The following is a 24,041-nucleotide window of genomic DNA, read 5'->3' on the forward strand; positions in this document are numbered from 1 at the left end:
ACGTCCACCTCCTGGGACTCGTGCGGGATCGGGACGTCCACCTCCTGGGGCTCGTGCGGGACTGGGACGTCCACCTCCTGGGGCTCGTGTGGGACTGGGACGTCCACCTCCTGGGGCTCGTGCGGGACTGGGACGTCCACCTCCTGGGGCTCGTGCGGGACTGGGACGTCCACCTCCTGGGGCTCGTGCGGGACTGGGATGTCCACCTCCTGGGGCTCGTGCGGGACTGGGACGTCCACCTCCCGGGGCTCGTGCGGGACTAGGACGTCCACCTCCTGGGGCTCGTGCGGGACTGGGACGTCCACCTCCTGGGGCTCGTGCAGGACTGGGACGTCCACCTCCTGGGACTCGTGCGGGATCGGGACGTCCACCTCCTGGGGCTCGTGGGGGACTGGGACGTCCACCTCCTGGGGCTCGTGCGGGACTGGGACGTCCACCACCTGGGGCTCGTGCGGGACTGGGACGTCCACCTCCTGGGGCTAGTGCGGGACTGGGACGTCCACCTCCTGGGGCTCGTGTGGGACTGGGACGTCCACCTCCTGGGGCTCGTGTGGGACTGGGACGTCCACCTCCTGGGGCTCGTGTGGGACTGGGACGTCCACCTCCCGGGGCTCGTGTGGGACTGGGACGTCCACCTCCCGGGGCTCGTGTGGGACTGGGACGTCCACCTCCTGGGGCTCGTGCGGGACCGGGATGTCCACCTCCTGGGGCTCGTGCGGGACTGGGACGTCCACCATCTGGGGCTCGTGCGGGACTGGGACGTCCACCTCCCGGGGCTCGTGCGTTTACCTTTCCATTGGAGATTTTCGGCGCCGTGGAGAAGGGGGACCTGCTGCATGGGTAACAGCTTCTCCTCTATATCAACCTATCTTAGCTTCGACCGACAACCAGAGCGCAGCTCCATAGTCTCCTGAGACTGATGGATGCGTTTTACTTTATATATATATATAATCCTCATATCCCAGCATCCTTGTCCTCATATCCCAGCATCCTTGTCCTCATATCCCAGCATCCTTGTCCTCATATCCCAGCTTTTAGTCTGTCTCATATCGAAGCATCCTTGTCCTCATATCCCAGCAGCATTGTCCTCATATCCAAGCTCTTAGTCCGTCCGAAGCATCCTTGCCCTCATATCCCAGCCTCTTTGTCCTCATATCCCAGCATCCTGGTCCTCATATCCCAGCTTTTAGTCTGTCTCATATCGAAGCATCCTTGTCCTCATATCCCAGAATCATTGTTCTCATATCCCAGCAGCATTGTCCTCATATCCCAGCAGCATTGTCCTCATATCCAAGCTCTTAGTCCGTCCGAAGCATCCTTGCCCTCATATCCCAGCCTCTTTGTCCTCATATCCCAGCTCTTAGTCTGTCTCATATCCCAGCATCTTTGTCCTCATATCCCAGCCTCCTTGTCCTCATATCCCAGCTCTTAGTTCATATCATATCAAAGCATCCTTGTCCTCATATCCCAGCTCCTAGTCTGTCTCATATCCCAGCATCATTGTCGGGTTCATTCTAAGTGCTTCATAGTCCTACTGGTTTACTACACTTTCCTGATGATTGCCACACCTTGTTTTGTCGTGAGAAAGCAGAGTAGTTGCAGAATGGTTGCAAATACATAATGTGTTACAGAAGGAAAGTTGCATCAGGAGAAAGCATCAAGCCATTACGACTATTTAGCACTTGAAACGTGTCAGGATAAGGATTTGGGATGGGACGGGGGGGGGAAGGAATGGTGCCCAGTCACTTGGACGGTCGGGGATTGAACTCCGACCTGCATGAAGCGAGACCATCGCTCTACCGTCCAGCCCAAGTAGTCGAATGTGTTAGAGAATATTAAGGCAACTGTAGAAGATCATTCAACGCAAGGCATATTGTCTCAAATGAGACCGCGCCAATTAGTCCATATTAGAAAGCTACTATTGGCCCATAAGAGGCAGCTTCTATTTATATCCACCCAAACTCATTCATATATATGTGCAACCTGTGCTTGAAACACTCCTGCGATCCCGCGTCTGCTGTGTTACCTGGTAGACGGGTAACTTATATATAAAATAACTTATATAAACAATTATATATAAAATATGATTACTTTTCTTAAGAAGATATTTATTGCACGGTCCATAACGTACAATTTGGATCTGAATTTTTTTACAGCAGAAATCCCGTTTCATCAAATTTCCTTCATTTATCCAATCACTAAAACCGACCAATCGGTGTATTGCTAGACTGTTATTCTTCTATTCCATCCGGACTTACGGAGAAGTGAGACCCCATTTGAGTTTCCCTTCATTTCCATTAAACAATGGAATAAATAACAGAATACAATCATTATTCAAATGTGTGAAGAAAGTCTTTACAGTTAACCCTTACCCCGTTCCAAGCGCCATGCGTAACCATTTTTTTTTTCATTCGATTTCCTAATTAATTTAGATGCGCAGTTTAAGGGTTATTAAGAGTGGTACCATGTTCATCATGACTGTCAAAATACAGTATTGTATTGGTGTGAGTGGTTGTTGTAGCAGTGTGGTAGAGTGTGTTGTAGATGTTGCATCGTTTTGCATGGGTGCTTCTTGTGATTGGTGTGGTAGCTCATGCATGGATATTTGTGGTGACTGATGAGATGAAAGTAAAATCAGACTTTACAGCTCCATGTTGAGATAAAATTTGTCATGGCAGATATTAGCCAGATTTGCGACTTGCAGTGGTGTACTTAGCCAGTACTAATTACATGCAAAGGTGTACTTAGCCAGCACTAACTTATTGCAGCTGTGTACTTAGCCAGCACTAACTTATTTCAGCTGTGTACTTAGCCAGTACTAGTTACTTGCAGTGGTGTACTTAGCCAGCACTAACTTCTTCTAGCTTCGTGCATAGCAGTATGTAACCAATACTAATCACATAGTGGTGTTCATAGCAATACGCAACCAGAACTAGGTACTTGTAGAATTAACCATAGTAGCACATAGCCAGTACGCACCACTTGTAGTGGTATACCTAGCAGTACGTAACAGGAACTAGTCACTTGTAGCAAATTGTGCTGCACGCTTTTACTGTAGTCTTATCTACCTGTTCTCTTCACTGTTACTGAGCACCGGCGCAAATCGTCAGGACTAATTTGGGTGAAAGGTTCCTTTCCCAAAGGAATATCCATTGATTGTTATTCAAATTTCTCAAACTTGGCCAGATATACCTTGCTTAACGCACCTATCTCAACGTTTGTTGAGCTTGAGCTTGGGTTAGGTTAGGCTGGGTCGGTTCTTCTTGGGGTGAAGCCAGTGAACTAACTTAGTCCTGACTATTTGATGTCGTGACCTCACAGCACTCTAGTCTGTCATATGTTATTTCATATGTCATATGTTATTTCTTATCTCATACGTTATATTTTTATGTCATGCGTCTAAGTGTTTCTACAGTTGTCCATTTTATTTTAGTCATACCTCTATTTTTGTTTGTAATCGTCTGTTTCTCTTCGGCCATAACCTAAATATTCTAGTGTATATGTCAATTTTTTTTTTGTCATTCAGCTACTTCAAACTCTTTAATATATCTTCCTCTGTCCGACATTTGCTGAACTAATGTTGCGGTTGTTACAACCAAATTATTCCCAACATATATGAGAATTTGTTGTTAGATGGTTTAGAGTACTTTGAGAATTTTGACGTTTTGAGAACAAATAATTGTTTCATCCCCAAAGGAGTATTTTCTCTCAAAATACTTTTGACTCATATCATGAATGCACTGCAATAATATTTTTGGAGTAACATGTAATCAAGTCATGATTTTTTTTCTCAAACTCACCATATACTTTTGTTAGTTAATTCAAAAAACAATTTTACTTTGTGATAAAGTTATTGAACCAATATTTACCTATTTGCCAATTAAGACCTGTTTTTCAATATATTTTCCAAATATTAACATGCAAATATCTTGTTAATGCTTATTTTAATTACAGAGGAAGTTCAAGTTGAAATTTAAAAAACACGCTTTAGTTCAGGAGTAGAAAATAAGCTTATTTCTAACAGACATATTATTGAGTCTTCCTGATAATGTTGAAGTTTTCCTAATGCTAATCATATTATTGAAATATTCTGCCTCAAAGAAGCGTTTCAGGCAAACATTATAGTATGAAAAACAAGTTTTAAGTTAATATCAAATTTTAAATAACATATTTTAGAATTATATGATGATCTGAAATTAGGTGTTAAACTTATATAATGTTCTAAAATCTGTTTCAAATCTATATCAAATTCTAAAATATGTTTCAAGCTTATTTCATTTTCAAGAAATTAGTTTCAAGATTTTATAAAGTTTTAAAATGTTTCAAGCCTACATCATGTTCTGAAATAAGTTTCAAGCTTATATAATTTTACAAAATATGTTTCAAGCTTATATAATTTTATAAAATATGTTTCATGCTTATACCATGTCTATCAGAGGCACATTTCAAGCTTCTATCATGTACTAAAATTTATATCACGTTCTAAAACATGTTTCAACCTTATATCGTCTTTTAAAATGTTTCAAACTTATATCGTGTTCTGAAATATGTTTGAAGTTCATATCATGTTCTGAAATATGTGTAAATATCATATTACATTCTAAAATATGTTTAAATATCATATTAGGTTCTGAAATATGTTTAAATATCATATTAGGTTCTGAAATATGTTTCAAGCTTATATCAGGTTCTGAAATATTTTTTCAAGTTTATATCGTGTTCTGAAATATGTTTCAAGCTTATATCATGTTCTAAAATATGTTTCAAGCTTCTGTCATGTTCTGATACATGTTTCAAGCTTATTTCATATCCTAAAATACGTTTCCAGTTTATATCCTGTTATAAACTAGGTTTCAAGCTCATATCACGTTCTAAAATATGTTTCAAGCTTATATTCAGTTCTAAGCTTTGTTTCAAGATTATATCACAGTCTAAAATATGACTCAAGTTGGTACCAGAGAGTAACAACATATGCACCCCGACCTCCAAAAATGGGGAGGTATATGTAAAAGCCTCATAAGTGCAATTATGTACTATGTATGACAGTCAGGAATTGTACATATTACACTTAGTATTAAATCGTAGTCAAATATATTGTGAATATTTGAGTTTACCTGAAAAGCTGAATAGAAACCACGACGTAGCCTAACCGTCTTAGTTTTCAAAGATAATCATTTTATTGCTCCTTAATTACAATTACTACTTAACTTACAACTATATTGATATTACAGTTTTATAAAACAAATAAAAAACTAAAATATTGAAATCAATTGTAAAGTAACTCAGGATATTTTAAAATTTTGTATAAAATCTTTATTGTTTATTAAAAATAAAAAAGAAATGCCTAATGTTTAAAACTTGTTTAAAGCAAACTGAACTATGAAACTTCTTCCTAGAACTCTTAAGTGTCTTAACAGAAAAGATCAGAATAAATGGGGAGGTAAATGTAACAGCCCACATAAGTGCAATTATGTACTACATATGAAAGTACTTATTACACTTAGTATTAAAACGCGCTGTCAATTCCGAGGACATTCTGACCACCAGAAGGTACCAACATGTAGTGATGGACCACCAGAAGGTACCAATATGTAGTGATGGACCACCAGAAGGAAACAACATGTAGTGATGGACCACCAGAAGGAAACAACATGTAGTGATGGACCACCAGAAGGTACCAATATGTAGTGATGGACCACCTGAAAGTACCAACAAGTAGTGATGGACCACCAGAAGGAAACAACATGTAGTGATGGACCACCAGAAGGTACCAATATGTAGTGATGGACCACCTGCAAGTACCAACAAGTAGTGATGGACCACCAGAAGGAAACAACATGTAGTGATGGACCACCAGAAGGTACCAATATGTAGTGATGGACCACCTGCAAGTACCAACATGTAGTGATGGACCACCAGAATGTACCCATAAGCAGTGATGGACCACCAGAAAGTACTCATATGCAATGATGGCCCACCAAAAAATACCAATATTTAGTGATAGACAACCAGAAAGTTCCCATATGTAGTGATGGACCACCAGAAAGTAACACTATATAATGATGGACCACCAGAAAGTGTTCATATGTAATGAAGGACCACAGAAAGTACCAATATTTAGTGATGGACCAACAGAAATTACCAATATGTTGTGATGGACTACAAGAAAGTAACTCTGAGTAGTGATGGACCACAGAAAGTACCAATATTTAGTGATGTACCACCAGAAAGTACCAATATGTAGTGATGGACTACAAGAAAGTAACTCTGAGTAGTGATGAACCACCAGAAAGTACCAACATGTAGTGATGTACCACCAGAAATTACCAATATGTAGTGAAGGACCACCAGAAAGTATCAATATGAAGCGATGGACTACCAGAAAGTACCAATATGTTGTAATGGACCACTAGAAAGTACTAATTTGTAACTATGCTTCAAGTTTCTATCATGTTCTGATACATGTTTCAAGCTTATATCATGTTCTAAAATATCTTTCAAGCTTATATCACATTTAATATATATTACAAGCTCATGTCATGTTTTAAAATGTTTCAAGCTTTTATCATTTTCCAAAATATGTTTCAAGATTATTTCATTTTCTAAACTATGTTTCAAGTTTATATCATGTTATAAAATATTTTTCAAGCTCACATCATGTTATAAAATATGTTCAAACATATATGATGTATATTGCAGACATGTTTCTAGCTCGTATCATATTCTAAAATATATGTCAAGTTAATATCATGTTCTAAAATATGTTTAAAGCTTATATCAAGTTCTGAAATATGTTTCAAGCTTAAATCATGTTCTGAAATATGTTTCAAGCTTATATCATGTTCTGAAAAATGTTTCAAGCTTATATCATGTTCTGAAACATGTTTCAAGCTTAAATCACGTTCTGAAATATGTTTCAAGCTTAAAACATGTTATGAAATATGTTTCAAGTTTATATCATGTTCTAAAATATGTTTCAAGCTTATACCATATTCTGAAAGATGTTTCAAGTTTATATCATGTATAAAATATGTTTCAAGCTTATATCATGTTTAAAAATATATTTCAGGCTCATATCATATTCTGAAATATGTTTCAAGTTTATATCATATTTTGAAATATGTTTCAAGTTTACATCATGTTCCAAAATATGTTTCAAGTTTGTTTTAAGTTCTAATTCATGTTTGAAGCTTAATTTATGTTCTAAAATATGTTTCAAGCTTATATCATGTTCTAAAATATGTTTTGAGACAAATGATGTTCTAAAATATATTTCAAGCTGATATCATGTTCTGAAATATGTTTAAAGCTTATATCATATTTCTAAATATGGCGAAAGCTTATATCTTGTTCTGAAATATGTTTCAAGCTTATATCATGTTCTGAAAGATGTTCCAAGCTTATATCATGTTCCGAAATATGTTTCAAGCTTATATCATGTTTTGAAAGATATTTCAAGCCTATATCATGTTCTAAAATTTGTATCAAGCTTATATGATTTTCTCAAATGTGTTTCAAGCTTTTATGATATTCTCAAATATGTTACAAACTTTTACCTTGTTATAAAAACGTTTTAATCTTACATTTTGTTCTAAAGACATGTTTCAAGCGTAAATCACGTCCTTTAAATATTTAAAGTTTAAATGAAATACTAAATAATATATTTTGAGAACTTGTTCTATGATGATCTGAATAAAAATGTTTAAAGTTTGTAACAAGTTCTGAAAACATGTATCATGCTTACATGTTTAATGTGCTTACATCCTGACATATAATGTTTCATAAAATGTTTCACATCTTTCATATAATGTTCTAAATAACATGTTTCATACTTATATAAAGCTCAACATAACATGTTTCAAGCTTATATAAAATTCTAAGTATGTTTTCATGTAAAACCACCAGAAAGTGCCAATGTGAAGCGATGGACCACCAGAAAGTACCAATATTTAGTGATGGACCACCAGAAAGTACCAATATTTAGTGATGGACCACCAGAAAGTACCAATATATAGTAATGGACCCCAAGAAAGTACAAATATGAAGCGATGGACCACCAGAAAGTACCAATATGTAGTGATGGACAACGAGAAAGTTCCAATATGTAGTGATAAACCACCGAAATGCTCCAATATGTTGTGATGAACCACCAGAAAGTACCAATATGTAGTGATGGACAACGAGAAAGTACCTATATGTTGTGATGGACCACCAGAAAGTACCAATATGTTGTGATGGACCAACAGAAAGTACCAATATGTTGTGATGGACTACCAGAAAGTGGCAAAATGTAGTGATGGACCACTAGAAAGTACCAATATGTAGTGATGGACCACTAGAAAGTACCAATATGTAGTGATGGACCACTAGAAAGTACAACTATTTAGTGATGGACCAACAGAAAGTACCAATATGTAGTGATGGATCATTAGAAAATACCAATATATAGTGATGGACCACTAGAAAGTACCAATATGTAGTGATGGACCACTAGAAAGTACAACTATTTAGTGATGGACCAACAGAAAGTACCAATATGTAGTGATGGATCATTAGAAAATACCAATATGTAGTGATGGACCACTAGAAAGTACCAACTTGTAGTGATGGACCACTAGAAAGTACCAATATGTAGTGATGGACCACCAGAAAGTACCAACATGTAGCGATGGACCACCAGAAAGTACCAGTTGTATTAGGTGGCTCCATTGTATATGGGGGCCCCATTGTATAAGGGATCCCTCTTATGTAAGGTGAGCCTACATTATACTGAGACCCTATTGTATAAGGGGACTCTATTGTATAAGCAGGATCCTATTGTATAAGAGGGCTCTATTGCATAAGGTGACTCCATTGTATAAGGGAACGCTATTGTTTAAGGTGGCTTAATTACAAAAAGGTGCTCTATTGTACTATTGTATACGGTGGCTCCATTGTATAAGGAGTCCCTATTGTATAATGTGGATCCATTGTATAATGATCCTTATTGGATGCAGCGGTTCCACTGCATATGGGTTCACTGTATAAGGGTATGTTTTGTATGAAGTGAACCAGTTGTATAAGGAAGTATGTTGCCTCAAACCTCACACCAACAAATCCTTTTTATCTCTCCACCCTCAGACATTGTACCCAAATTTATATGTTTTTATGGACTGGATCCCAGTCACTCCTCCCCGGCCAGGATTCGATCTCGGGTCGACGCTGTGCGCGAGTCGGTGAGCGCGGTATCCTCTTCACTACGCTACTATTATTCCCAGGGTTATAAACCCTTGGAACCGCCTACCCGCAGAAGGCGTAAATGACAAGACTTACGGTTCAGTGAACCCACCTTTCTGGAATTTATTCTTTATTAAGCCTACTCAATAGCTCGGTCGATAGAGCTTCGGCCTGACAGGCGTGGGATCCGAGGTTCGAGTTTCCTAGAGCCCAAGTGAATGGAATGTTTATTTCCACTGAAGTGTTCATGAATATTTGTATTAGGGATCAAAATCTAGTTGTAAAAAACTTATTTGGTAAAATGGTGAGGAAATTTGACAAGCCGCCGGCATGCCGTCCATGTTTAAGCCACTAGAGAGATGGTGCCTATATAAATTCCGGTAAAAATGTATTGGTTGTAACATTTTGGGGTATAGTTACATCATTGCGCCTGACACCAATACCGATTTCAGTTTGGTTCCAGCCAAGCGCAGGGAGGATTGACTGGGTACCAATTATGAACTTTTAGTCTAACAGTGATTAGGAACGAGATTGTATAATCTCGTTAATAATCACTGATTAAAAACTAATCCTAATTATTTTCTCTGATTGGATAGTAGTATTAAAGGTAAAACTTGTAAAATAACGCTTAAGATCTGCTATGTGAAGCGAAAGCTAAAACTAGTTCCTGCCTCAACTAAGTTCTTTTTAGTTACCAATATTACATTTCATTTTCTCTGAAGCTGATGAAAACAAAAAATGTAAGCTTAAGGGATAGCTATTATCTAAACAACATATCGTGTTTTAGATTAATCCCAGAATTTAAATAACATGAAATTATGTGGCTCTAAAGCTGGTTCCTTATTTTATATATAAATTCTTTCCTGTTGAGAACCTCGTTTGCACATAAAAGACAATCACAAAAATCTCTTTTACCAAATTATTTGGGAATTGACATGATTTAAGGGTAAAAGATGGCATTGTACTCCGTAGTCCTTCACTGTCGACTAACAGGTGACTTTTCTTTACTATGCACGCTATACCCATCCCGTGGGCGGTGGTGGAAAGCTTTACCTGAATGTCTAAGCTACTTGTTATAATGTCCACTATATTTACCATCCATCTGGGAACAATAATACTTGGACTCTAAACCCTCTGGAATGATGCTATCCCTTTAGGAATAGGCGCTGGACTACATAAAAAGCATTCAGGAAAGTCTCAAGGCTAGATTCGGGTATGTGAATTCACACCTTTTTACAATTATGAAAAGTAGTTCTTTAAATTGAACTTAGAATGATGGTAAGATGGTCTTGATATCTTAGCCAAATACATGAAAAGTTAGCTTAGCAAACAATTCGACACCGCGCGATAAAGGAGATCTAAATCCGGTCTTTTGGTTTGCTTGTGGTGGTCAGTGGGACCCCATAGAACGCTCCTGTAGTAGCAGGCGACTATAAACTCACCATCTTGCTACAGCAGTTTGTTGATGGCTGTTTGCTGCCCAGGATATCTCCTGTGCCCCTTGGGCACTTACAACACCGCCCCTAGACAGCGGGTCTCTTGCCACATCCCTGCAAACACACAGTTCAACCAGTGTTATTGTCTTCACTTCGTTGCAAGCTGAAATAATTGTATTAACGTTTTGAAAAACGTTGAAGTTCCGTTGTGTGTTTACAGGGATATCATGTCCTTGTGCCACAGATAGCAGCACGCAGATATTTTGCACCTTGCCACGGTGTTGCTATCTTGTGCATAGAGAACATGTGCAACATCTTTGCATGCTCAGTACCACCTTCTCCTCCTGCAGAAAAAGTACACCTCCTCCATAAGTTGGAATGAAGATGAGACCCAGGCAGCAGGCAACGTTAAGGACCAGGTAGGCCACAGCTGTCACACTAAGACCTGCTTGCTGCAGCTGTCACACCACGACCTTCATGCTGCAGCTGACACACCATGACCTGCTTGCTGCAGCTGACACACCATGACCTGCTTCCTGCAGCTGACACACCATGACCTGCTTGCTGCAGCTGACACACCATGACCTGCTTGCTGCAGCTGTCACACCACGACCTTCATGCTGCAGCTGACACACCATGACCTGCTTCCTGCAGCTGACACACCATGACGTGCTTGCTGCAGCTGACACTCCACGACCTGCTTGCTGCAGCTGACACTCCACGACCTGCTTGCTGCAGCTGACACACCATGACCTGCTTCCTGCAGCTGACACACCATGACCTGCTTGCTGCAGCTGACACACCACGACCTGCTTGCTGCAGCTGACACATTATGACCTGCTTCCTGCAGCTGACACACCATGACCTGCTTGCTGCAGCTGACACTCCACGACCTGCTTGCTGCAGCTGACACTCCACGACCTGCTTGCTGCAGCTGACACACCACGACCTGCTTGCTGCAGCTGACACCCCACGACCTGCCTGCTGCAGCTGACACACCACGACCTGCTTGCTGCAGCTGACACTCCACGACCTGCTTGCTGCAGCTGACACTCCACGACCTGCTTGCTGCAGCTGACTCTCCACGACCTGCTTGCTGCAGCTGACACACCACGACCTGCTTGCTGCAGCTGACACCCCACGACCTGCCTGCTGCAGCTGACACACCACGACCTGCTTGCTGCAGCTGACACTCCACGACCTGCTTGCTGCAGCTGACACTCCACGACCTGCTTGCTGCAGCTGACACACCACGACCTGCTTGCTGCAGCTGACACCCCACGACCTGCCTGCTGCAGCTGACACACCACGACCTGCTTGCTGCAGCTGACACTCCACGACCTGCTTGCTGCAGCTGACACTCCACGACCTGCTTGCTGCAGCTGACACTCCACGACCTGCTTGCTGCAGCTGACGCCCCACGACCTGCTTGCTGCAGCTGACACCCCACGACCTGCTTGCTGCAGCTGACACTCCACAACCTGCTTGCTGCAGCTGACACACCATGACCTGCTTGCTGCAGCTGACACACCACGACCTGCTTGCTGCAGCTGACACACCATGACCTGCTTGCTGCAGCTGACACTCCACGGCCTGCTTGCTGCAGTTGACACCCCACGACCTGCTTGCTGCAGCTGACACACCACGACCTGCTTGCTGCAGCTGACACTCCACGACCTTCATGCTGCAGCTGACACACCACGACCTGCTTGCTGCAGCTGACACACCACGACCTGCTTGCTGCAGCTGACACTCCACGACCTTCATGCTGCAGCTGACACACCACGACCTGCTTGCTGCAGCTGACACTCGACGACCTGCTTGCTGCAGCTGACACACCACGACCTTCTTGCTGCAGCTGACACCCCACGACCTGCCTGCTGCAGCTGACACACCACGACCTGCTTGCTGCAGATGACACTCCACGACCTGCTTGCTGCAGCTGACACACCGCGACCTGCTTGCTGCAGCTGACACTCCACGACCTGCTTGCTGCAGCTGACACTCGACGACCTGCTTGCTGCAGCTGACACACCACGACCTGCTTGCTGCAGCTGACACACCACGACCTGCTTGCTGCAGCTGACACACCACGACCTGCTTGCTGCAGCTGACACACCACGACCTGCTTGCTGCAGCTGACACTCGACGACCTGCTTGCTGCAGCTGACACACCACGACCTGCTTGCTGCAGCTGACACACCACGACCTGCTTGCTGCAGCTGACACCCCACGACCTGCTTGCTGCAGATGACACTCCACGACCTGCTTGCTGCAGCTGACACACCACGACCTGCTTGCTGCAGCTGACACTCCACGACCTGCTTGCTGCAGCTGACACACCACGACCTGCTTGCTGCAGCTGACACTCGACGACCTGCTTGCTGCAGCTGACACACCATGACCTGCTTGCTGCAGCTGACACACCACGACCTGCTTGCTGCAGATGACACTCCACGACCTGCTTGCTGCAGCTGACACACCACGACCTGCTTGCTGCAGCTGACACTCCACGACCTGCTTGCTGCAGCTGACACTCCACGACCTGCTTGCTGCAGCTGACACTCGACGACCTGCTTGCTGCAGCTGACACACCACGACCTGCTTGCTGCAGCTGACACACCACGACCTGCTTGCTGCAGCTGACCTCCACGACCTGCTTGCTGCAGCTGACACTCCACGACCTGCTTGCTGCAGCTGACACAGACCAAAACCTGCTTCCTGAAAGATTTGACAACGAACACGCCTCAGGTCGGCTTATGCTCCCAAAAAGCTTTATATGCGACGATCACGCTTCCGGTCAGCTTATGCTTACCAAAAAGCTTAATACTGATAACGTTAGTGTTAAATGTATGATGTATGATGCATGGTAAATTATGAACAATAGCATCGACTCATTTTTCTACTCGACTGTTCTCATAATCACTCATTTGGGAAAATGTTATTATTTCTTAAGGATTGATTTGCACGTAAAAATTGCTAGTTTTTAGTTCATTCTTAAGGAAGTTCAGTGAACTTCATCTTTTTAAATGCATGTTGAATCTTGGGAGAGTGCTTTGGGCTTTTATGAACCTTTCTTAGCCTTTGGAGACTACTTTGGGCTTTCATGTAACATTTTGAGTCGTGGGAGAGTTCCTTGGGATTTTATGTAACATTTTGAGTCGTGGTAGAGTACTTTGGGCTTTTATGTAGCATTTTGAGCCCTGGAAGAGTACTTTGGGCTCTTTTGCTGTATTCTTATCACTGAAGTATACTTTGTTGGTTGTTCAGTAAGTTACACTATATTTAATATCCTTATGGAGTATAGAAGTTTTAACACCAACACCAAATGACAAACCAACAGGTGTACTAAGAATATACACCGAGTATACTGTAGTCATGGACAATGTTCCCGGACTAAAGTATACTTGCTACTGGTCAGTAAGCTGTTGTGGTGGCCTTACTAACCCTCCAGAGATTGATAAGTCCTTAAGCCCAATACCAAAGCAATCAAGTATACTTGAGTCATTAGGTGCTGCTCTAGAGTGTATAATAACACACCAGAAAGCATAGTATACCAGTTGAATATATACTGGCCTCTGTGTAATTCTACTCCTAATATATAATTTTACTGATGCCTCAGGGGTACACCTGGCTTAAGGATAAAGCCGGCTCAGATGATGGAAGGAAGCAGCAAGCGCGGCTTAGGGATCTGGCCCAGCTGGCTGAGAGACTGGGCTGTACACTAACCCAGCTCTCAGTGGCTTGGAGCCTCAAGAACGACAACTTACACTGCGTTCTTATAGGCGCCGCCACTGTCGACCAGCTCCTGGAGAACATCAACTCCCTGCAGGTGACGCCTTCATCCCTTCTCTCATCATTCTCCTCCTGATTCTCCTGATACTTGTGATATTTCTTGATACTTGTGGTATTTCTTGGTTCTTGTGAAATATCTTGGTTGTAGTGATTGTCTTGATTATTGTGGTTTTTCTTAGATCTTGTGATAATTCTTGATTCTTGTGATGTTTTTTGTGGTATTTTTGAATCTTGTGAGTAATTCTTGATTTGTGATATTCTTGTGATAATTCTTGATTATTGTGATATATCTTGGTTACTGTGATATTTCTTGATACATGAGATATTTCTTGGTTCTTGAGATATTTCTTGATTCTTTTAATGTTTCTTGATTCCTGTGATATTTCTTGATTATTGTGATATTTCTTGATTCCTGAAATATTTCTTGATTCTTGTGATATTTCTTAATTCCTGTGATATTTCTTGGCTCTTGTGATATTTCTTGATTATTGTGATATTTCTGGGTTATTGTGATATTTTTTTATTATTGTGATATTTCTGGGTTATTAGGATATTTCTTGGTTCTTGTCGTATTTCTTGATCTTTTGATATTTCTTGGTTCTTTTGATATTTCTTGATTCTTTTGATATTTTTTTTATTCTTGTAATAGTCTTAGTTGTTGTGATATTTCTTGATTCATGTGATATTTCTTGATACATGAGATATTTCTTGGTTCTTGAGATATTTCTTGACTCTTTTAATGTTTCTTGATTCATGTGATATTTCTCGATTCCTGTGATATTTCTTGATTATTGTGATATTTCTTGGTTCTTGTGATATTTCTTGGTTCTTGTGATATTTCTTGGTTCTTGTGATGTTTCTTGGTTCTTGTGATGTTTCTTGGTTCTTGTAATATTTCTTGATTCCTGTGAGATTTCTTAATTTATATTTAATTTATAAATTTAAAAATGAGTTCCCTGTTTAGTTAATTGTTGACCTACATAAGGCTTTTGACACCGTCATCCACCAAAACCTTTTTCTTAAATTACATCATTATGGAATCAGAAGTCACTCCCTCCAGCTCCTACAGCCTTACCTTACTGACAGGCTCCAGTATGTTACTGTGAATAATTCCATTTCTCCCACCCTACCCATCAACATTTGTGTTCCACAGGACAGCATACTTGGTCCTCTTTCTCATCTACATTAATGACTTTTCTCACGCCTCTCAACATCTCAAACCAATTTTATTAGCTGATGACACAACCTTCATTTTCTCCAGTCTTGACCCTCTTGCTTTAAATATCACAGTGAACACTGAACTAAATAAAGTCCATCTTTGTTTAACTGCTAACAAACTCCCCCTTCGCATTGACAAAACTTTCTATATTTTGTTTGGTAATAAATCCTCAGGTCACATTAATCTAAGAATAAACAATATCCAAATTAATAACAAAGTAGATGGTAAATTCCTTGGTGTTCTCATCGATACCAAGCTGAATTTCCAGGGACACATTCTAAATATAGCAAAAAATTGTTCTAAAACTGTTGGTATTCTTTCTAAGATCAGATATTATGTACCACGCCCTGCCCTGGTGACGCTCTATTACTCTCTCATCTATCGTTATCTCAAGTATGGTATTTGTGCTTGGGGTTCTACTGCCCAAAATCATGTACGTCCTCTAATTACTCAACACAAAGCTGCTATTAGAACAATATCAAACACTGGCCCCCAGACAGCACTCGGTACCCCTACTTAAATTTTTTAATATGTTAGATATTAAGTCACTGCACGTCCTCTCATGTGAACTCTAATATATTTGAAACTTTGAACTGTAATGTCAATCCTGACCTTAAACACTTCTTAGAAGGTTGTAACAGAACCCATAGGCACCACACCAGAAACAAATACCTATTTGATATTCCAAGATTCCGCCTTAACCAAACTCTAAAAATCAAGGGCCCATGAATGTGGAATGACCTTCCCAATCATGCCAAAGGCTGTACCTCACTCAACCAGTTTAAGAGAAAAACTAGGTATACTGCCAAATAAACTCTATGTAACCTACCTTACCCCCTAAATGTCAACCCATGTCTTGCTATTTTCAAACAATACTGTTTGTTGTCCAAGTTGTATAATTGATTTCTGCTATGTCCCCCCCCCCCCCCGTTTTTCCCTTTTCTACACAATTTATTCTTTTATCTCAGATTAAGCCTAATACTAATTAAGTGTTTTTTCCCACACCTTACCCGAAACGCTGTGCGTATTAGTGGCTTTAGGTATTGTATGTACTACCTCTATCTATAAATCCAACATTATGTTTGTAACTCATCTTCTATGTATGTACTTTTACCTAAATAAACAATTTGATTTTATTTACTTTTTTTCTTGTTTCATGTGATATTTCTTGATTCTTGTAACATTTCTTGATTCCTCTGACTTTTCTATTCTTTTGAATTTATTTTATCTCCTGTCATAATTACTTGCATGTTGCTACTCTTGATAATTTTCTTATTTCTTGATTTCTTTCATAATTATTTGTTGATTTTGATAATTACATTTTCTTGATTTTTCTGATAATTTCATATTTGATTCTTTTGATAATATATTTTCTTGATTCATCTAATAATTACATATGTTCTTGATTCTTCTGATAATTACTTATTCTCTTGACAATGTTATTCATGACAGCACCCTTTAGAATCTGGTTCCATAACCACTCTGACAGTTGTTCCAGGAATTAGCTCCCTCTAGAAACACACTCATTCGAGGCTGTGGTTCCAGGTAGTGCCCAAGCTGAAGCCAGAGCATCTAGCGGAACTGGAACGAATCCTGGACAACAAGCCAGTGCGCCCGCCCATGGTGTCAACCCTGGCGCAAAGATGACAGGAGTTGGCAGCCCAGGGGCTTGAGGAAGAGAGTGAGGAGGTAGTGTGTAAGTGTGTGAGAGAATTAATGATTCAGCGTGGATGGGAGAGAGGATGGGCGTGAGAGAGGGGTAAGCCTAGGCGCTGGGAGGGCAGGACGGTGAGAACTACTGGGTCCTGTAGTTTAACTTGCTGGGTGGAGTTTGAGAAGCACTCCGTTCACCATTGCCAGGAAGATGAAGTCAGTTACATCTATTAAGGTCAGCCTTCAAAATGAAGAATCTTTCCCCTGGATGCAATTTCACAACAGCTGGCTAACTCCTAGGTACCTATTTACTGCTAGGTGAACAAAGGCATCAGGTGTTTAATAATATATATATTTACAATTATATTAGAACGAGCTGTAACAGTTGCGCAACTGTTCATAGAACTGTGCCCAGTTCTCCAAGACATGAGACAAATCAGTTGTATCTCTGTTTTAGAAATAATAGCTCAGTTGTATCTCTGTTTTACATGCAAATATTAAATGATTTATTCAGAAAACATAAACAAGAATATGTTAAACAGTTTCATGTATCGGCTTGAGACCAAATAGTTTACAAAACAAATAAATTTCTCATTTAAAAAAAGCCGTTAACCCAGACTAGAGACCCACAGAATGGCACACTTGGTGGTCCAATACGCCACGCAAATATTCCCACGTATTAAAGCCAGGTATATATGACAGTAAAGGTGCTCACAAAGTAAGTAAGTAATTATCAAAAGAAGGCACCAAACCGGGAAGGCTATGTAGCACCATCAAATACGCAAAATAATCAGAGGGCGCTAAATATCACCAAGGATGCCAATACGAGAACAAAAACGCATAGGTGCTCACAAAGCCAGGTATATAGGACTCAGTAAAGATGAGTCGTTACTTATATATATAAATATAATATAGGGGTACCCCCCAGTGGTATCACCTGTACTGAGGCGCAAGTGTAGGGACTCATAACCTTGGAGAAGAAAATAAAGAGTACTCAGAGAAGAGCTTGTGAATCCTCACTGAACACTTTTATATTTTCTTCTGTCGCCCCTATTCTTTTTGCATATATATACTTTTCTGTGATGATACTTTTCACAAGTTGTAGAGCTTTTCCAGCTCTTCAGATGACGGGCAGGAACCATCCATGTAGTGAACATTTTCTCTCTGGATCGCCACACTAAGGCGCTGAAAGATAAAAAATGACGGCTCTAGGGTCTCTAGTTGTTTCAATTAGCTTGGACCCCAATGTTACGGCCACTATGGACCAGTAACCGGGTTCTTGATGTTGTAACCTCTTATAGTATCCAACCCCCAAGTCAATAGTAGGCTTTCAAGAAATGGCAATAAAGTGTAATAAAGAGTAAGAGGGGGGATAAACAATACACTATTCTTTTCTATAATTACCTTCCCCAATAAAAAATATCTTAGATTAAATTGATTATGACTACACGTATATACAATAGTGGCACTTTTACTCAGGACACTACTACGTTGGCAGTGTTCACCAGCTCCAGTGTTTCCACCGTCCAGTACCTTGAGCACGTGTACTAACAAACGCTGGCGAGTTCACCATTTACGTGGGCCAGTCCACCGACAGTCACACTAGGTGCTTACACCCCACTTTCGCTCGCCAGCAACCCACTTGCAGAGGACTTCTGTCCTCTGATCCCTGTCAGAACACGCTGACAGGGGGTCACAAACAACCATATACATGGGTAGTTAACCCCTGGAAGAAGCCTCTAGCAGCCTACTAGCAGCGCTTCACAATAGGCACCTCACTGTCGTTCGTTACACAAAGCCAATCCCGGGTTCGTCGATTTCTATCAACACTGCGTAATTTAGCAGCTAACACACTGCTTAGATAGACGGTGGCTCACTCAGTCTTCTTCCAGGACCAAGCTGAAAGTACATGAACTGCCCAAGGTAAACTGCCTTCCTCAGTACAACTGCCTCCACACGTCACTTCTGTTGACACAAAACGTCATCGGTTAGATGGATGGTACACTGGGAAAACCATGAGGTAACACTCATTCACCTGGGAGTTGACATTATGCACTGTAGCTACAACAGATGGCGTTGATCATGACACACCCTCCACCAGAGGTCATCCACGTCGACCTCTCTTGCTAACTGGGGCAGGAAACCAGAGCCATTTGTCGCTGTCACGCCACCACCAATAGATGGCGTTGTCCACGGAGTGTCCAATATCAGAGGAGTTTGAGTGCAGACTCATAGATGGCGCTGTAATTGCCACGCCACACTCCGACGATGGTGTCGATACCGTAACACCCAGCTCCTTAAAAAAACTAGCAGCACTTTTACCCCCAGGCACCAAGTGTCAAGATCTCTGTATTTATGCGTCTTGGCTGCATCCTGGTGTTTGGCAGTCCCTCCTGCCTGTGCAGCACTGAAGTCATAATAGGTGTTGGCTAAAGTTGAAACGCAAGTGTAGTCCCACACCATCTGTTTACCATTCTTCCAGGGGTTCACCATGATCCCGTCTGGGCGACCGACAGGCTCATCAGAGTTCAGGGCATAAAGTAACGGGGCTCTCTCTCTGCTGGACAACCGGCTGTAGTAAGGTTTCTCCTAATAATGTCATTAACTTCGCCGTGTCTTGCATGTCATACTCCTGCCCTTTGGCAGAGAAGGCCATGCCGTCCGTACCTGTCGGCCTCTGCCTCGCCACAAATACACCTGTATTCAGTGTGGATTGGGGGCAACGAGGCAGAGAGCCACAGCATTTCGGAGGGCCTGCGGTGTGAGACGTGTGCCGATTGCTGACATTGGGGTTGCTAAAAGGAAGTCACCTGCATGGGGAGCTGCTACAGCTCTAAATCGGACAGTGCCATGTGGTGTTGTCCCAGTTTCTAAGCATGTCGCAGCTTCTTGGTCGGCAATGGAGTGATCCCAGCTGGATTTCTTATGTGCTTCAGAAGATGGTGGATGGGGTGCTGGTCCTGCGAGAGAGAGAGACCCATTTGATGGCGCAGACCGTAAAGCTGGGATCATGTACCCCTGCCTGTTGAATTAGGTACTCCTACGGACTTTCCAGTCCGGCCCTACGGACTGTTTCAGCCCGGCCTCTCTAACACCGCATCACATTTTGACGTATAAATCCCCCTGCGACGTAAAGCTGGCGTACTAAAAATCACAGCAGCTCGCAAAATTGATGAGGCCTTTCGTTTTCTACTTTTAATCCGGTTAGGTTAGCTTTGGGCAATTTAGTGCATCAGGTTAGTTGTGTCGTAAACGCTGGAAAGGACGAGCTGATTGTCTACATTTGGTGAGCTCTATATACACAACAGAAATACATAACCAACTATATAGATTTATATGCACATAAGAACTAGATAAATTACATTTACTTAAATTAAAGTTAGTTAAAAATAGAATTACAAAGCTAACATTTGTTTCAGCCTTCTGGCTATTTTCTCCTCGTACTGAGCCTGGCGGCGTCTATGGGAAACTGCTGCATATCTCGAATATATACCAGAGGGCCACTAACCCTAGTGGCCTCAACGAAGACAAGAAGCCGGCAGCTTGTCGAAGGTCCCCCATTTGCCATAACGATCTTTTCCAGTTATATTTTGCAGCACAGTTTTGTCAGTTACGGCTTCGCCAGGTAGGCAATTCCATGGGTAGTGAGGCCTTGTGGGTGAAAAAGCATCTCCTGTTCTCACACCTACATTGTAGCCTGTTGTGCTTGAAACCGTTGAATCTGTTGAACATTTTACCACTCCTTTGGATACAAGCCACAACAGTCGACTAATACAAGAGATACACAATGCCCAGCAAGTCAAATATTGACCCATTAGCCTCCTACTTGACCTGAGAATTATTACTCAAGGTTTGATAACTTGCTAATGGCTGATTATATTTGTATTGATAATAACAAGTATTGATTAGTTCATTTGCATCAGGTGTTGGCCTCGCAGTATAGTTCTGACCATTAGACAGGTGTGAGCGGTTTTAGATAACTGTTGTGTATGGCGGGAGGGCTCGGAATGTATGGATAACTCTCCTGATTAGAGTGTCATTTTAAATCTTAATTTATTTTACCTCTTTGCTATTTCATGTTTTGCTTCTGCTTTTCAGTAAGTTTGACTGTGTTCAAAAGACTGGTGACTGTGAAGTAGATAGCACCGCTTGTTTTGTTTAGCATAACTTATAGAAAAAAGCCACTTCAAGTCCTTATCATACTAACCAGCACATTATACTAATTTGTAATCCACTCGTTTGATATTAATATTCAAATATTTGATCACAAGACCAATGATTCTGCCATAAATAGCGAGGCTTCCAAGCGGTCATCGAGCATGAACTAATGTATATCCACTCTGAGGTCTGCCCCATTTCTTGGCTAATGTATCTGAGAGTTAACTTTAGTTTATAACACAGTTATTGACTAGAGTATACTTGTTAGATGATCAGTAAGCTATTGAGGTGACCCTAATAACGCTCCAGTTGTGGTGGCCTTAATAACCATTCAGAGGTCGATGGGCTTTAAGCCCAACATCAAACTTGCTGGTTGGTCAGAAAGCTGTTGTGGTGACCTTAATAACCCTCCAGAGGTTGATTGGCATTAACTCAATTCCAAACTTGCTGGTTGGTCAGTAAACTATTGTGGTGGCATTAATAACTCTCCAGAGGTTGACAGGCCTTATGCTCAAACACCAAACTTGCTAATTGGTCAGTAAGCTGTTGTGATAGATTTAATAACCCTTCAGAGATTGATAAACCTTAAACCCAACACCAAACTTGTTAGTTGGTCAGTAAGGTATTGTGGTGGCCTTAATAACCCTCCAAAGGTTGATAGGCCTTATGCTCAACACAAAACTTGCTGGTTGGTCAGAAAACTATTGTGTTGCTCTTAATAACCCTCCATGGTCGATTGGCTTAAGCCTAACACCAAATTTGTTGGTTGGTCAGTAAACTGTTGTGTTGGTCTTAATAACCTTCCAGATGGTGAGAGGCCTGAAGACCAACACCAAACCAAAACTATTCTCTCAAGGAAGTATACTCCGAGAGGTATCCTCTGCCAATTTGAGAATATAGACACAATCTACTACCGTATTGAACTATTGCGTGGCCTATTATTGGATAATAATAACTAACTATTGGATAAGAGCAGAGCAAACTATGCAACTTTATAAATGAATTACTTCATACGAGTGGTCACAGAGTTTTTTTTAGTTCAATATTCATTATGGTTAATAAACCCATTATAAAGACCCTCCTCTTCAAATGTCCAAAAAATTGCCTAGGAGCAAATATAGGTGGCAAGCAATAATTTCCAATAATTTCCTCCTCCTCTCTTTTACTTCGTCTTTATTTTCAGGAATCAGCACCTAAAACTCCTTTCTGCGTGATTATGTAAGATAACTGCGCCCCTGGTCTGAAAACCTATACTGAACATCTGTGCTGAACACCTGTCCTGAACACCTGTGATCTTCTCAAGATGCAACCACCTGCCACTCCAGCCATCCTCATCTCTAGAAAATAATGAATCTTCAAATGAGTTCTCCTTCCTTTAATAGTTAAATGTATATCCTGAATAATGGGAGTGACTCAGGCGTTTGTGACTCACTGTTAACAAAACAAATTAATTATCAATTATCATTGCGTACTTGTCAATTATCAAAACAAAGGACGTTTAATTAATTTGCTAGAAAAACGTGCACTGACTTTCATCAAATATTTAACTAAAAAAGCTCAAATTTTGTATCGTTGAATCTTAATTCAGTATTCTTCAGATGCTTAGGAAAATATTCAGAATTTGAATATAAGTGTAAATGAAAAATATGTCAGCAAAGATAAGCAATGTGGAACTCATTAATTCAATATAAAAAAGTGCTGTTTATGTAACTCTAGGTTAGAGGGAGATGAAGTAGCAGATATATTAAAGGTAGCAATCATTGCTGGAATTCTATGCAGGCCTATTTAAAAAATTAAGAATAGCAGATAAAGTGTAGACGCTAAGAATAACACCATTTAAAATGGTCGCAAAAGCCTTTTCTCTTTACAATGTGATATGGGAACATATGTTATCCGAAACGGGCATGGCATTATGGAGTCAAAGGCTTATTATTCAGAAAGTTTAAGACTTATTAATTGGAAAGTTTAACAATGCCTTCATGAGTTCCTAGTCATTGACATTTACAGCCTATCTAACTCTCATACATGACAGTTTCCTTTAGCATTTTTTTAACAGCAAACTTTTTCACTGTCACAGATTATGACTTTTTCTGATCAGGCAGAATGATCAATGCCAAGACTTTCATATGGCATGTACAATGGGATGGAAGATAAAGTGCCTCCGTTTTGGATAATTTCCAAATGTTCCCGTAACTGCCTTGGACATAGTGTTGTGTTTTGCAACGCTTCGATATAATGCTGTTTGATAGAGATTTTTATTATCAAACCATAAATTATATATATATATATATATATATATATATATATATATATATATATATATATATATATATATATATATATATATATATATATATATATATATATATATATATATATATATATATATATATATATATACTCTGTATCAGAAAGTATGTTTACATACTATATTTCAAATTATCGAATCTACATTTAATTTCAATCATAAGCAAATGGCTGTCTTTCATTGTGGCATGCAACACGCTCTCTCGTTAATAGTTAGGATAGTCTTACTATCACTAATTCCTAATATATTTAATTGC

At 40.8% G+C, this 24,041-nt stretch overlaps 1 protein-coding gene across 7 annotated transcripts in view; it reads left to right on the top strand.

Moving 5' to 3' along the window:
• The window catches only part of LOC123762644 (potassium voltage-gated channel subfamily A regulatory beta subunit hyperkinetic), a 215,931-nt gene extending 192,169 nt beyond the window's left edge, over positions 1-23,762 (top strand). For 3 of the 7 annotated variants that reach the window (XM_045749344.2, XM_069340015.1, XM_069339995.1), the window contains 4 exons: positions 11,003-11,071; positions 14,275-14,484; positions 17,212-17,362; positions 22,661-23,762. In XM_045749344.2, coding sequence (XP_045605300.1) covers positions 11,003-11,071; positions 14,275-14,484; positions 17,212-17,313 — 381 coding nt within the window. In that variant the 3' untranslated portion in view covers positions 17,314-17,362; positions 22,661-23,762. The remainder of the gene's footprint in view (positions 1-11,002; positions 11,072-14,274; positions 14,485-17,211; positions 17,363-22,660) is intronic. The other 4 variants (XM_069340023.1, XM_069340030.1, XM_069340003.1 and 1 more) reach the window with 3 other exon arrangements.
• Positions 23,763-24,041: the final 279 nt, after the last annotated feature.

This window comes from Procambarus clarkii, chromosome 5 (genome assembly GCF_040958095.1).
Source record: "Procambarus clarkii isolate CNS0578487 chromosome 5, FALCON_Pclarkii_2.0, whole genome shotgun sequence".
NCBI classification, from domain to species: Eukaryota; Metazoa; Arthropoda; class Malacostraca; order Decapoda; family Cambaridae; genus Procambarus; species Procambarus clarkii.